Source organism: Chanos chanos, chromosome 6 (assembly GCF_902362185.1).
Source record: "Chanos chanos chromosome 6, fChaCha1.1, whole genome shotgun sequence".
In the NCBI taxonomy this organism is placed as follows: domain Eukaryota; kingdom Metazoa; phylum Chordata; class Actinopteri; order Gonorynchiformes; family Chanidae; genus Chanos; species Chanos chanos.
This window is the reverse complement of record NC_044500.1, coordinates 25,417,058-25,434,179: the sequence shown is the minus strand read 5'-3', so window position 1 is coordinate 25,434,179 and position 17,122 is coordinate 25,417,058. Positions and strand designations below refer to the sequence as shown.

General features: G+C 40.1%; 1 protein-coding gene across 1 annotated transcript in view; it reads right to left on the bottom strand.

The window, feature by feature from the left end:
• The window catches only part of cpne9 (copine family member IX), a 101,119-nt gene that overhangs the window by 13,066 nt on the left and 70,931 nt on the right, over positions 1-17,122 (bottom strand). Inside the window, exons 11-17 of the mRNA XM_030776621.1 lie at positions 16,235-16,276; positions 15,244-15,319; positions 14,189-14,242; positions 13,688-13,749; positions 13,325-13,371; positions 10,483-10,664; positions 2,312-2,439 (exon numbers count right to left, since the gene is read on the bottom strand). Coding sequence (XP_030632481.1) covers positions 2,312-2,439; positions 10,483-10,664; positions 13,325-13,371; positions 13,688-13,749; positions 14,189-14,242; positions 15,244-15,319; positions 16,235-16,276 — 591 coding nt within the window. The remainder of the gene's footprint in view (positions 1-2,311; positions 2,440-10,482; positions 10,665-13,324; positions 13,372-13,687; positions 13,750-14,188; positions 14,243-15,243; positions 15,320-16,234; positions 16,277-17,122) is intronic.

Here is a 17,122-nt window from a genome sequence, read left to right as displayed (position 1 = left end):
CTCACTAAACAGCTGGGTTCACATCCCACACAGCTTGAGGCATGGACATGGATTGAACCCATGGTCTATGGTTTACGAGACCAGTGGCTTGCAACTTGGTTACCACAACCTGTTCAATGGTTTTTCATTACGTTCATCACACGTGACACTAACTAAATGGGATTGTGAAAAGCAGTTTCTACATTTAACCCCAATTATTCGTATCTATGACCTGCGCAAAGGCATTACCAGTGTCTTGAAATTGGCTCTGTTGAAAATCTCTCCCCATAAAGGTCATATTTTGAAATTGTCCAATGAAAACACTCACTGGCCATTTTAGAAAGATTGTGATTTTGTGATTCCAAGGTCATCCATGCATATTGATGCCATACAGGTAATTGAGTCTGACCCACATACATGTGAAACATGCAATGTAGCAGTGAGCTTCATCCCTCTGGCCTCATGCTTTCACAGTTTTCATGTGTGGAAACATTTGCATCACATTTTGGACAGGTAACATGCTTGGACTAAACAGCTGTCCATGCCAATGACACATTTCCATGTCATCACCAATACCAAGCACGGGCTTTTTCCACTGAGTGGTATCAACACTAACCAAAAGTGCATTTTTGGCAAAAACAAACAAAAAAACATGGTGTCAAAGTGATTCAGGATATCTTGAAAAGACATTTAGATAACCACAGTGGACAGAAAAGGTAGACACAAAATGAAGTAAATGGATCCAACACAATTCAAACTCAATGGGTATCTGCAGCTAAATATATGACGACCTCACAGCCAGAAGAGACGCAGAATGAAATTGAACTTGTGATTTTTAGCCTACAACACGGATGCCCTTTTCATGAATGCTCTTAAAATATATCGGAAAACTTCAGAGATTTCATATTCCATCAAAGCATTCACCCAGTCACACATTACAGCGACAAACCTGCTACAAACCTCCTTATGGTGCCACTTGTTTGAATTTCAAAACAAGACTGACATTTAGGATAGACACTGTGAAAAATTTTACTCAATACAACTGTCCTATCTCCAAAAGAAAGACGTCAACAGACGTTACTTGGTTTAATATTCTACACATCTTAAGGCACAGGTGGGGACTAACCCCACTGACTTTTGTCTATGAGGCCAATGCCCTGCCACTTGGCCACAATGCTCTGTTCACCAGTGTGTTATCATGTCACCTTAACTGTAAGGGTTCTTAAAAAGCTGGCTCTACATTCAACCCCAGTTACTCATGCCTGTGACCTCCTCAAAGGGTTTATCAATGGTTTAAAACCATGTCTGAGCTGACCTGGAGGAAGAAGAAGGAAGAGAGGGACGAAAGCTGAAGGACACTACAGGAAAAAGAGTACAGTATCAGAGTCTGGATAGCAAACCATTTGATAATTAAGCCAAGAGATTTCCGGACTCTAATTAAAACTTACTTTCCCATTAAAACAGACTTATCCAGTCAAACACAAACAGAATTGGTCTGATTGTACAATTTATTTTTTAGTATAATTCAAACATTTTGCCAGATGAATATACTCTCACACACACACACACACGCGTGCACACATACACACACGCACACGACACAGTTATAGGGAAACTAAAAGCAGTGACCCGTACTTGCTGTCCGGTAAATTAGTTTACACTGTATATGTTGTTGTAAGAGTATTGCTTAAAAGATTTTTTCTCACAGGGCACTGATAAGGCAATTGAATTGTTTCTGTCTTTTTTCCAAAAAGTTCAAAGACAAAGAAAGAGTGAGCCATCCTCCCATGTATCCCTCTAACAGAATGAATTTAGATGGCTGCCCTTTGGGCTCCCAGCCACGGAGCAAAGCTCAAGACACACATTCACCACTGCCGACGTTATATTATTATGGCGATGAGACATAAATAAATAAACGAGTGGGATAGAGTGACTAGAGGACAGAGGAACAGAAAGGTATACCACTGTGTTTTTCAGATCCAGCATCTCAGTGAGTGTGTGTGTGTGTGTGTGTGTGTGTGTGCATGTGTGTGTGGTCTTACTCTGTATTCTAATCAGATCACTAACACATGACTTGTAGTCTGATGGTGTTGACACTGAAATTAAAAATCTGAAGAATCTCTGGACAGTGTCTTTGATCTGTATTTTTCAGAAGCTTCACACTGTTTTGTTTGAGTACCGTAAGGTCACACCCCAATTCAGCTCTTCAATGGCTTAATCAATTTCTCATGTTAACTCAGGTGTGCTAGCATAGCCCTATTGACAAAAATATTGTGCAGTCCTGTGGAACAGTGAGAAAATCGCTGATTTTATGACTGTGTGTGTGTCTTACCGTGCGACCTGGTTGATGACTGGAGCGAAGTTAGTGGGTCCATAAAGCTGGACAGTTCTCAGACTCTGGAAGTAGGCCTCCAGTACACCATCAATGCCCACACAGTTTGGGTCTTCGCTGTTGGAGTTCTGAGAAAAAAAAACAAAACAACAGACATTACAAACACATTAGCCATTAGCCACAGTTCTGGTGTAGTGTGGGAAAAATTTACAATTTACAATTTAGTTATTTGGCAGACGCTTTTTACCAAAGCGACTTACAATCAGTGCATCAGTCAGAGTCAGATTTCTAATACCTTGTGAGCAGAGATCACAATAAGACCGAGCGTAAAATTGGCCCCTACGTATTGCGCCCCTGGAATACTTTGACAAACGCAGATACAAGACAAAGGTTTGTTTTTTTGTTTTTTTTGGGGTTTTTTTGGGAAAGGGAGGTTAGGCATTGGGGGACAGGTGGGTTCTAAAGAGGTGGGTTTTCAGTTTCCTGCGGAAGATGGTAAGAGATTCCGCAGTCTTGACTGCATGGGGCAGGTCATTCCACCATCTCGGGGCAATGGCAGAGAAGAGGCGTGGTCGGGAGGAGCGGTTGCCGGGTTCCCGAAGTGAGGGGACCGTCAGTTGTCCAGACGTCATGGAGCGGAGGGTCCTAGTTGGGGTGTATGGAGTTATAAGAGCCTGAAGGTATGATGGGGCAGAGCCTCTAGTGGCCTGGTAGGCCAGCACCAGTGTCTTGAACTGGATGCGGGCTGCTACCGGAAGCCAGTGGAGTGCAGTAAGCAGTGGAGTGACATGAGAGTGTTTAGGGAGGTTGAATACCAGGCGTGCAGCGGCGTTCTGCACGAGCTGGAGCGGCCTGATGGCGCAGGCCGGCAAGCCAGCCAGTAGCACGTTGCAGTAGTCATTGCAAATTGTTGCAAATATCGCTTTGCTTTATAGCTGCAACTCTTAGAAGGTAAAAGTGCCTCATGACAATTGTCAGTAATATGATAGGGATCTGTCTTGCTTATTTACTATATGCTGTAAGAACATATCTGTATGTTAGAGCAATTACTATATGCTACAGGAATGTTTCTGAGCAGGAGAACAGAGAGCATGTATCATGTAGAGGACAAGGCCTGAGTAAAAGTGTTTAGTCTGTACCACTCGGGGAGTGGTGAACTGGGTGTCTGTACCACTCGGGGAGTGGTGAACTGGGTGTCTGTACCACTCGGGGAGTGGTGAACTGGGTGTCTGTACCACTCGGGGAGCAAACATCAGTTATCTTGTGCTCTCTGAAAGGTCATCTTGGGGCCCCCACACATGTCCTTTGACACCTGTCTTAACATATAAAAAGCTTTGCATTCCTTAGTCTTAGTGAGATCTTCACTTCATCTCTGAGGTGTGCTTCTCCCGTGCAGGTAAAATAAAGAAGAAACGATTCATCACATCTGAAGTTTGTAGTCTCTGAGACTTAGCAACTCTCCATACAGAAGATTTCAGATTTCCCTTACAGTAGCGTAAATGACTGAATGCCAACTGGTTTCTCAGAGTGATTTGTCTAGATGGCACTAAACTTTTGCAATTTCTGCTGTAAGATTAGAAAAAGATTCTGAAATCCAAGAGGATTAACCTGCTATCACATGCATGGATTCACACCGTGAATGGTTTTGAAATTACTCATGCACTAAGTACCAAACCAACCTCAGAATTACTAATCAAAATATACTTATTTTCCCAAATCAATACACCAGTGTGGTCTTTAATTCAGACAGGGAATGAAAAGATAACATGTTTGAAAGATGGACTGCAATGCCACGAGAGGTGTTTCTGATTTATGCCATTCAGGAGTTTATATGACTGGAGACCAACAGACTGTTTCTTGATCGATATGTCAAAATAACAGATGAAAAATTTTACTACTTGATAAGAACCAGAGACGTAAAAAAAATCAGGCGTGGGGACCATGCAGAAACAGTTCTTTTTTTTCTAATTTTTAATTTTTCTTTCATCAGTAACACCTAGAGGAACATTCTCACTCTATCCGAAACGTGACAGTTTCAAACATGAAAATACACTTTTTTTAAAAATGCTTCCGGATAAACTTGCAAGCGAGTTTCAGGCGGCACAGTTCAGTGATCCTGAATCGGTGTTGATAATGAATGACTGATTAGGGCAGGTTAGAAATACCAAGCTTGTTTTGTGAGGGTTGTGATTGGCTCTGGTACTTTAAAGAGCCTCTGGGGCGTGGATCAAAAAAACACAATAGCATTGCAGGTCACAGACAAGTGTGTGAATCAAAAGGGGCTTTGACTCTGACAGATTGGAGTGAATAGACCTCTGACCCAAAGGCACTGGAAAAGAGGAATACAATGATTGAACAGAGAGAGAGAAGTAAATTACCTTTTTACAGGCATGATGAGTATGCTTGGAGCTCTGGTCATTCTGCCTTTGAATTTTTCAGAGTGTAGAAAGGGTGACCTTTGCATTAAATCATTCTGACAAGGTAAAACTTTTCTTTTTTTCCCCCTTTTTTAACTTGGTTTTCAGTTTAAAAAAATCACCCTTCCTCTTTCTGAAAAGAGGTTTTTGAGAAAAAATGTAATCCAAATTTAATGTCGGATTACCCTGGAATAATTCTCAGTCTGAGAAAATGTACGTGTAACAGCTGTGGACATTACAGAGAGCACATCAGTCGTTCTTACAGTTATAACAAGATTCAATAAGACAAATGAGTTTACAATGTGATGACTTTAAAAATTTAAAATTAAAAGTAAAAATTTATAAAAACACAAGTGACAGAGAAACAAAGGCAGAGGGTAGAAAGCGGTGTCTAAAACGGGACTTTGACGCAGTCAGTATTAACACTCTGGGCCGAGTGGAGCAGCCTCACTGTGACGCTGTTTCGGCAGTCACGCTAAGATGAGTTCTAATTGAGAAAGTTGATTAAAGCGTCTGCTATTTGAGGACTGGGAAAAGAGAGTGATGGATCTAAGCCAATCAGAATATAATGGCAAATAGCACTCAAACACTCCAAAGAAATAAAAAACCTCACAAATTAGCAATGCCCCTCATCAAATTTTCTGTAACCCACAGAAATCACTCTAAAAACAAGTGTTGCTGAGGAGGTATTATTATGAATTCACACGAACTTTTGGCACACATTTCTTCACCCTGAAGGCACAATGATACATCGCATATTATGATGCTGACCTAGAACACTAAGCATTACATTTCTCTTTACAATGATATTTTACCATATGCACATGATACATGATATCTGAATGATATTTTACCATATGCACATGATACATGATATCTGAATGATATTTTACCATATGCACATGATACACGATATCTGAATGATATTTTACCATATGCACATGATACATGATATCTGAATGATATTTTACCATATGCACATGATACATGATATCTGAATGATATTTTACCATATGCACATGATACATGATATCTGAATGATATTTTACCATATGCACATGATACATGATATCTGAATGATATTTTACCATATGCACATGATACACGATATCTGAATGATATTTTACCATATGCACATGATACACGATATCTGAATGATATTTTACCATATGCACATGATACATGATATCTGAATGATATTTTACCATATGCACATGATACACGATATCTGAATGATATTTTACCTTATGCACATGATACACAATATCTGAATGATATTTTACCATATGCACATGATACATGATATCTGAATGATATTTTACCATATGCACATGATACATGATATCTGAATGATATTTTACCATATGCACATGATACATGATATCTGAATGATATTTTACCATATGCACATGATACATGATATCTGAATGATATTTTACCATATGCACATGATACACGATATCTGAATGATATTTTACCTTATGCACATGATACACAATATCTGAATGATATTTTACCATATGCACATGATACACGATATCTGAATGATATTTTACCATATGCACATGATACATGATATCTGAATGATATTTTATGCCACAAAAAGGTCCTGTTGCTTCCAATATGTATTTCACTTAATAAGCATTAGATGTGTTTAACGACTTGAACAAGACTATATCTAATAATCTAATTTCTATTATTAGAGCTTTTGAAAAGATATTATGGTTTGGACAGATGGATATCAATGACCAAGTCCTGTCAATTATGAGTGCTGATTATAGCAGTGATTATCCCACCAAGACTCCATTGTAGCCACCTGCACATTGCTATACAGATTCTAAACTGATGCAGAAGAAGAAAAAAGGCATGGCTGAAATTTACTTGACAACAGAGACAAAGGGGCTTAGGAGGCTGGTATCTCTTTAATTTCCAGACAGAATATAACCTCTGACACCTTTCAGAATCCTTGCCCTATGCATTCAGGGAGTTGTGGGAGCAGAGGGAGAGTCGGACCTGGTACCAGATGGATGTGCCTAATCAGTCAGCCAAGTAACACACACAAACACACACACAGATTATATCAACTGGAATTTCAGAGATCACTAAAGTAGACAGAATACTCAAAGCACTTCATATTAAATATAACAGGAGAGTAGCCTCCAGTAGCCAGCTTCTGGCGAAGCGTCTCTTCCTTTTCCTAAAACTTGGCTCCAGGTCTCTCCACTATAGAAACACAACTGTAGCTGTTTCATTTGACTGTGGCTTTTTATGTAAATGGAATCCCCACACTGCTTCTCCACAGGGAGTGGTTCTTGGCATATAGAGATACAGCAAAAATAAAACTATTAACAGCCAGGTTAAACAGAACCACAGAAAAAGACTATGATGTGAAATTGTCATAAATAACCTATAAAAAAAAGAAACACAGTTGAAGGCTTAGAATATTGAGTTTACACTTCTTAGCCCCCCCCCCCCCAAAAAAAAAACTTGAAAAAGTGGTCAAAAAGAAAAAAAACTTAAACATGGGAAACTTCCTGTAACAGTATTTTGAACATAGACAAAGACTAAAGAAGTTTGACTGACCTACTCCCAGCTTTCTCCCTTTACTTTTACTTTTCTTCGATACATTGCCTTCCTGACAACCTTGTGGATGTCCAGATGGATAATGGCATAAAAGCTGTCTGAAGCTCCGGGAAGACATGATTTTCTGAACATTTGTTTCTTGTCTCACTCTCTGTTGCAGTGGCCCTTTAAAACTACCCAGTTAACCCTCCAAAGGCTTTTTAAAGCTTCCGTTCGATTTTTCCTCTCCCTCTCGGCATTAGAGGGGCCAGAGACTTTCCTGTAGGTATGTTTGTTTGTGCAGTGGTCTCACAAACAGCTTCCCCTCTAATCGTTCATACAGTCCACACCCACTCGAGTGTGGTCCCACACCATGGTCTTCCTCAGAGAGACTGGGGCTTGTCACTTCCTGCTGTATACTTACACTCACTTGTCCATTTTAGTCTTTATAGTTTTATTCTTTATTATTCATTATGTTATACTTTCATTTGATTTCATGTTCTTATACATAAACCTAGTACATATTTCCTTTGTTGTCATTCAGTATTTTCATTGTTGGTGTCTAGTCTACTACAATGATGTATGTTCACTGATTTAGTAAATCTAAATGTAAAGGACAACATCTGGCTTTCGTGTACTGGGTTTACTCAGACAATGCTAAGTTCACAAACAGCTGATCACAGCTTGTCTTTATGGCCTGAAATGCGCTTGAGACTCTAAGTTGTCCCTGTTATAAAGTATGAACTCTACCCTCAGTGTCAGCTCTGTTATAAAGTATGAACTCTACCCTCAGTGTCAGCTCTGTTATAAAGTATGAACTCTACCCTCAGTGTCAGCTCTGTTATAAAGTATGAACTCTACCCTCAGTGTCAGCTCTGTTATAAAGTATGAACTCTACCCTCAGTGTCAGCTCTGTTATAAAGTATGAACTCTACCCTCAGTGTCAGCTCTGTCATAAAATATGAACTCTACCCTCAGTGTCAGCTCTGTTTTCAGACCCTTTCAAGTTTTCCACATTTTGTTGTGTTTCAGACTCATCTTAAAATGGATTCAATTCATTTTTTTCCCCATCAATCTACACACAATACTCCACAATGACAAAGCAAAAACAGGTTTATAGAAGACTGAAATATCCCATTTACATAAGTATTCAGACCCTTTGTTATGACACTTGCTATTGAGCTCTGGAGCATCCCACTTCTATCAGTTGTCCCTGAGATGCTTCTCCAACTTGAGTGGAGTCCACCTGTGCCTAAATGAACTCATTGGACATAATTTGGAAAGGCACACACCTGTCTATGTAAGGTCTTGCAGTTGATGGTATATGTTAGAGTGAAAAGCCATGAGGTCAAGGGAGTTGTCCGTAGACCTGTGAGACAGGATTGTGTCAAAATACAGATCTGGGGAAGGGTACAAGAAAATTACTGCAGCATTAAAAGTACCCAAGAGCACAGTAGCCTCCATCATTCGCAAATGGAAGAGATCTGGAACCACCAACAGGCTTCCTAGATCTGGCTGCCCAGACAAACCGAGTAATCGGGGATGGAGGGCCTTGGTCGGACAGGTAACCAAGAACCCAATAGTCACTATGAATGAGATCCAGAGTTCCTTTGTGGAGACAGGAGAACTTTACAGAAGGACAACCATCAGTGCATCACTCCACCATCAGGCCTTTATGGTAGAGTGGCCAAACGGAAGCCATTCCAGCACATCACACGTGACAACCTTCTCAGAGTCGTTCAGGTGCTTTTTGGCAAACTCCCAGCGGGCTGTCACGTGCCTTTTAGTGAGGAATGGCTTCCATCTGACCACTCTACCATAAAGGACTGATTGGTGGAGTGATGGTTGTCCTCCGGCAAGGTTCTCCCATATTTCAGTCCTTTATTTTTAAAAAATTAACATTGTGGAGTATTCTGTGCAGGCTGATGAGAATAAAATGAATTGAATCCATTTTAAGATGAGTCTGAAACATAACAAAATGTGGAAAACTCGAAAGGGTCTGAAAACTTTCCGTATGCACTGTATATACACATGCATAGATATATTTTATCTTTAGTCAATCAGGAGGTGAATGAGGTCAGTTTTTACATGTTGATGTTTAATGGTTCATGATACTGGTGGCTCATGGTTAATAAATTTTCAGTCTGACAGCCAAATGAGATGGGCGGGGGGGGTCTTAGACCCTGAGCCCCACAGTCAGATGTTCTCCTCATCCACTGGTTATTGTGTGTATGAAATACCATTAGAAACTGAGAAAGCTACTCAGATATGAGGTCTGCGCTGAAGTGGAGCTGAACTGGCACTGGTGCTTGTTTGTTCTCTTGTTGGTTTGATTTCTTTTTTTCAGATTTTTTTTTCTTTTACGCCCCAGATGGAAACAGTATACTGTGGTTTCAAATTTTTTAACATAATTGTTGCCTTGAACAAATTTTTGACAAAATCAGAGAGAGTGTCTATGACATGTACACAAGATAAGCCAGTCTTTAGAGTAGAGTCCAAATAAGGCATGTTGTATTATATGAGAATAAAGCAAGGCATTAGGAAAATGGGCCCATCGCTCTATTTACAGGTCACTTTCAGTGAACTGACTTCCCAGCGCCCCAGGTGAGTTTGGTCAGGGTGTTTGCCATTTGTGTTCAGTCAGGTCCAAAGAAAGTCTGAGTGGCTTTTTGTCACTGCATGCCTACAGGGGCTACAGTGCTGGAGATGAGGGTTTGAAATTGATTTGAAGATTTTTTCAGTTGCTACAGTGTGTGTATGTGTAGACCATACATACCTTAAGACACAGTAGATTATTAAGGAGCCTTGAATGTTACATAAGAGTTGGATTTTGACCTTGTGGTGGTGGTAGAGGACTGGGTGTAAGGAGACCAGTGTGGCTATGGAGACACTCCGCTATAAACGCGACATAAAGTGCTGCTGGGTATCACAGAGACTCATGGGTTTTTTATTTCTTGATAATGTCCGTTTTTTTTTAATTATTTAAAAATGTAATTTTATCATGACAGATGGTGAGGAACATAATAACAAAACTATAAATAGTGAATGTAATATAGCTCCTTCTATATAAAATAGTTAGGTTCTGATTTGAAAACATAATGCTATTGCACGAACACAACAGCCACAGCACCAGATGAGCTAAACAAACACACACGCACACACACACAGTATGGGTTGGGCTCTGTGCTATACCAGTGGGAAGACGTGGGAGATCTTCCCATCCGGGGGCAGCTTGGCTCCGAATCCATAGGCAGGGAAGAGCTTGTCGCTGTCGTAGTCTTGGATGATCTCTCCCACGGCTTTCAGAGCCATAGCATAAGTGTTCATCTGATAGGGACTCATGTAGTGTAGTGAAGTTGGCTGAGATGGGTTACCTAGGAAACATAAGGCAAGACTGAGAACAGCCCTCTGACATGACAAAACGGTTAAACTGCACTGTGGGGCTAGACACATATGGGGCATCCTGACTGTATGTATGGTGAGAAATTTCATTTAAAAAAATGTGAACAGACGTCTCCAACTCCCTGTATCAAACTATTGGTGAAGTGTGAGGTGAACATGGTGATCAGATGTGTTCCTACTGCAGAAACAGAGTGAAAAAGAATTTATCTAATTTTTTCTTCCCTATCAGTGGCTGAGACCAATCAGAAAAGCCAGTAACCATACCCATCTGATAATGATATAGTGATATGGCAGTGTCAGACAATACCCATCTGATGATGATATAGTGATATGGCAGTGTCAGACAGTACCCATTTGATAATGATATAGTGATATGGCAGTGTCAGACAGTACCCATCTGATAATGATATAGTCATATGGCAGTGCCAGACAATACCCATCTGATAATGATACAGTGATAAGGCAGTGCCAGACAATACCCATCTGATAATGATACAGTGATAAGGCAGTGTCAGACAGTACCCATCTGATAACGATATAGTGATATGGCAGTGTCAGACAGTACCCATCTGATAATGATATAGTGATATGGCAGTGACAGACAGTACCCATCTGATAATGATATAGTGATATGGCAGTGTCAGACAATACCCATCTGATAAAGATATAGTCATATGGCAGTGTCAGACAATACCCATCTGATAATGATATAGTCATATGGCAGTGTCAGACAGTACCCATCTGATAATGATATAGTGATAAGGCAGTCTCAGACAGTACCCATCTGATAATGATATAGTGATATGGCAGTGTCAGACAGTACCCATCTGATAATGATATAGTGATATGGCAGTGTCAGACAGTACTCATCTGATAATGATATAGTGATATGGCAGTGTCAGACAATACCCATCTGATAATGATATAGTGATAAGGCAGTGTCAGACAGTACCCATCTGATAATGATATAGTGATATGGCAGTGTCAGACAGTACCCATCTGATAATGATATAGTGATATGGCAGTGTCAGACAGTACCCATCTGACAATGATATAGTGATATGGCAGTGTCAGACAGTACTCATCTGATAATGATATAGTCATATGGCAGTGTCAGACAATACCCATCTGATAATGATATAGTGATAAGGCAGTGTCAGACAGTACCCATCTGATAATGATATAGTGATAAGGCAGTGTCAGACAGTACCCATCTGATAATGATATAGTGATAAGGCAGTGTCAGACAGTACCCATCTGATAATGATATAGTGATAAGGCAGTGTCAGACAGTACCCATCTGATAATGATATAGTGATATGGCAGTGTCAGACAGTACCCATCTGATAATGATATAGTGATATGGCAGTGTCAGACAGTACCCATCTGATAATGATATAGTGATATGGCAGTGTCAGACAGCATAAAAGCAGTTTTTTTAAAGCATATTTTTTTTGTGAGTAGACAGATAATCAGCAGTGTCCCATAGAGAGGTATGGTCATTTATCGTTTATTAAGTAGAAGTAGGAGAATTTTTTTCTCAGTTATTAGTTTTTTAATTACCTTGTGTGTGACATTGTGTAAGACAATCCACTGAAAGTAAAACTATTTATAATAGTTGTGCCTTGTGAGCGTCACTGAAGATGAAATAGAAGACACACAGCTGATTAGCTTTGTCCGATTTTTGGTTGAGCTCATATTTTACAGGAAGAGACAATGCTCTTTCTGCCTAGCACTGGGCCTGTTTTAACTCTCTCATTACTGCGCAGGTTACAGGCAAGACAGACATGTCATACATTCCATGGAGATCAATAGGAAAAAAATAATTCAATCAAAATTGAATATTAATTATCTGGAGGGGGGGGTTCACTCCCTCAGGGAGTGATTCTGTGAGCAGAATTATTAACTCCACATCAGTACAATAGCTGAATAATAATTGCGACAATAATTAGGAGGAATGATTCACTTCTTACTCTTCAAAAAAAAAAAATGGAGTGGTGTGAGTCCATTTATCGTCCTGCAGGGTGTACCACCCGGCTATTAATAAAACCACTCCTAACGAGTTGGTGAGGAGGTGCACTGAATGGAGAGTGGAGTGACTCACTGTGACTGGCATCTAAATGCAATGCAATCTAAAGGCAGTCCCCGGTGGGTAAAACACACACACACACACACACACACACACACCCTCACGCACACACATGCAGCGTTTAAAAAAAGCAGGGTTAGAATGTGAATGAGAGGCCAGATCAAGACGCCACTGTTAAAAAGAAGAAAAAGGCTCCTGTGGTGTCGTGTGCTGTGGTAAAGAGCATTTATAAGAGTTGTAATTGACCACGTCCCCAAAGAGCAGGTCGGATTACAGATGACTGACAGGATCTTACAGGACTGCCAGTGATCCAGTAAGACACTGGGCCTCCACGGCAGAATTCAAAAGGCATAAGAGACTCACATTTTTATGTATGTATTTTATAATATTATTTACCAAGAAGTAGCATCTGCTATGATCGGGTATAGAATAGATTTTGAGATATTTAGATTATACATGATCACATAGTGTACCACTGGTAAAAACTTCATGGTGGTGTCAGCCTTTCCCCTCATGATTTTTTCACTGTTTGTCAGTGCTTACCATTGGATGCTGTGAAATCTATAGCCACAGTGAAGTTCAGCTGTGTCCTGATGACAGACAGAGATTGTTCACACAGCATTTAAAAAATGCATGTAACTATGACATTCAAGATTAAGAAGACATTTTTGCTATTAAAACAGGCAGAGACACAAATATAAATTCTGAGGTTTGTCTGATTATAGAACTTATATTAAGCTATGCAGCAAGTGAATGTAATTTCATTGAATGTAATTTATAAAATCAGGAATATTCAGTCAATTTCTATTGACCGCTCTATTGTTTAAAAAAACAATAGCCAAAAACAAAAGGTTTCAAAATGTAAATAAAATAAAGTAAAATAAAATAAAATAAAACCATCCTCACCCTCCTCGGATGAAATCCACAAATGTGTACTCTGATTCCACCTTAAAGGAAAGCAAGGTGACCTTCCCAAGGACAAAGAGAAGAAAAACACATGACACTGGCTTGATTTCCACCACAGGTACATCTCCCACTGAACACACGTCACCCACACTACAACACCACAGAGTGACAGGCAAACACGTACATCACTCACTCAACACACATCACCAACACTACAACACCACAGAGTGACAGGCAAACACGTACATCACTCACTCAACACACATCACCAACACTACAACACCACAGAGTGACAGGCAAACACGTACATCACTCACTCAACACACGTCACCAACACTACAACACCACAGAGTGACAGGCAAACACGTACATCACTCACTCAACACACATCACCAACACCACTACACCACAGACTGACAGGCAAACAGGTACATCACTCACTCAACACACATCACCAGCATTACCACATCCCACGGTGACACAGGCAAAAAGGATACATACCGTGCCAGAGTTTACATACTTCTTTTTCTTCCCTTTCTTCTTTGGGTTAAGAACCTAAGTGTTTCAAACAGGAGAAAAACAAGTGTTGAAACATTGTGCGAATCATGAAATGTATTTGAAGATCTTAACTTGAGTCATTATCCATCTAAAACTCTGGGTTTTCAGATAAACAAGCTTAGGATACAAGAATAAAGGCACTACCAGACAGCAGTGATGTAGTCATGTGTGGACTGCTCTCACTGGTTAAATGTTTTATAAAACCTCTGTCCAAAAGCCCTGCTTCCCAGTCATTTAACATGTTTAATCATCATTTTCTAGGTCAACATTTTCACTCAGCAAAATGAGATCAGACAGTGGACTGCCTGTGTGAACATAACTGTAACCAGCAGAAAAAAAATCATAATTTTACACAGTTTCTCAGGGATCTCTTTAACCACTTTACAACAAGGGAACACTTACCCATAAAATCATTAACCATAATAATATTGCAATATTGCGAGATGAGAACAAACCCACGTGAAGGAAGCTAAACTTATTGTGTTTGGGCTATTTATAATCATACTGACTAGACCACTACATCATGTTTTTTGATAGTAATTTTTTCTTTCCTTTTATTTTAGAGGGAGTGGAGTGGTGGTGGTTGAATTATATGTCGGTGTGTATAAATGAAAACTAATTTTAAAAATTACATTTAAAAAAATATTTATGTTGATTATTCTCTGTAGCTAGCTCTGCACCACTCAGATAATGTCATATTGCTCTATCTATCTATCTATCTATCTATCTATCTATCTATCTATCTATCTATCTATCTATCTATCTATCTATCTATCTATCTATCTATCTATCTATCTATCTATCTATCTATCTATCTATCTATCTATCTATCTATCTATCTATCTATCTATCTATCTATCTATCTGTCTGTCTGTCTGTAGGTAGGTCTGTCTGTCTGTCAGTTGTGACTTGTGGCGCTCATTCAGTACTGTGTTTTAAAGCAGATAATATCATTATTAGGCTGTATAGGCCTGTAGGCTGCATCCTCCCACAGTTACCTCATAGACATTAAACTGACTCTGTCCTCTGGAAAGCTCTCTGTAACTGGTGGTGAACTCCCCGATAAAGTCGTGACTGCAAGACAGACACAGACACAGAGACAGAGAGAGAGAGAGAGAAAGAGAGAGAGAAAAGAAAAGAAAGGCAGTAAGAAAGCCAGAGAAATACAGACAGATAAATGACTATAGATCGATTTCACACGAAGAATCAGGAATGTCTGCCCATACACACACACACACACACACACACACACACACACACACTCGATAGCATTTCTGTCCATTTAAAACATGTTGTACCCCAGCTCCATCAGTGCCATCCCCTCATCCTTCAGTTCTCACATTTCTCCCTCAGTCCACTGGAACCCTACTCTAACACACACTTACACAACAGCACCCTCTCTCACCGCCCCAAGCCTTCATCTCCACTCTCATAACTGAAGGCCACTAATCAGAAACATGTAATTCAACTAGGGGAAAAGGATTATTAAAACGAAGTGAGAGGTTAGGCCAGCATAATCGATCTCGTGTTCACAGTCAGGGGGAGTAAACAGACTGACAGTTGATTTGGATGCTCTGAAGAAACAGTTTTCGACTTGAATGTAAACAAGCATTTAAAAGTATAATTGGAAGCTACTTAGTCATTTATTAGTTCCTCTATTTAACAACAACAACAACAACAACAACAACAACAACAAAAAAACACCTCATATGATCTTTCTGAACAGTAGGGAGTCATACATTTTTTCACCTTTAATAGAAGACTATTTTCTACTTTTCCTCAGAGAGCTCTGTTCATCTGGCTCTATCTCAGACTGCTATTTCAGAGTGGCTGCCTTTATAATGTCACACGTGTAATAAGGCGGTGGGAGAAGTTCTCGACCGCGAGCTCCCCTCATCTTGACATTTGCCAAAGCTTTGAGGTTTGTCTCCATAGCAGAGAGACGGAGGGGTAAAGATATCTAATGAAGAATAAAATAAATAAAATTACCTTCCGTCGCGATCCCAGTCGTACACGTCCACCTTCACTGTTCTGTGGGGGAGTTCAAAGATAACAGAAGATGAGAGAGGATGAGTGTGTGGTGTGTGTGTGTGTGTGAGTGTGTGCATGTGCGCAAAAGTGTGTGTGTGTGTGTGTGAAAGAGAGAGGGAGAAAAAATACGAGTGTGTGTGTGTGTCTGAGTGTGTGTGTGTGTGTGTGTGTGTGTGTGGGTAGCAGATTTTAGCAATAACATTTAAAAGACCTGCTTTTGGGGAGAGGAGGGAGGGGGGAGTGGGGTTCTTAAAAGACAAAGGACAGATGATGGCAGCCCCAAAAACCTGTTAGAGAGACAGACAACCTAGAGACCTTACTGATTCTTCCTATTCAAATCCTTTCATTTCAAATCACCAAATGGCAGGATAAATAATCAGAGAAAACAGCAGAAAAAAAACTCTATGCAGGTAAATCTCATGCAGAGCCAGGAAAAATCACCCACTCATCTTTTGTCATTATTTCTGTATTAGTGAAGTGTAATTCTTATTCTGCCACAGGACTGCAGAGATGCTGAAAAGATTTCAAGGTCATTCTGTCTTGTTTGTGCACAGTTTAGTTTTGCATGAGAAAAGAGAAGGAGGGGCAGGGTGGGGGGGTGTGGGAGGGAGGATGGGACCTGCTGTGTTTGTGTATGTATGCACAGTGTGTATGGAGAGTAATACACACCACTGACACTCTGTGATGAGCAGAATGACACTGGTGCTGGACATACTGGTCGACCGTTGCCATCATTCTGACCGCCACAAAGAGATGCACTCTTCCAACCTGACCCAGCTGGTCCTATCTGTCCTCTCTCCAGGTGTGGAGAGAAAAAGTGCTGTCTGAAGTGTTCTCAGAATCAAA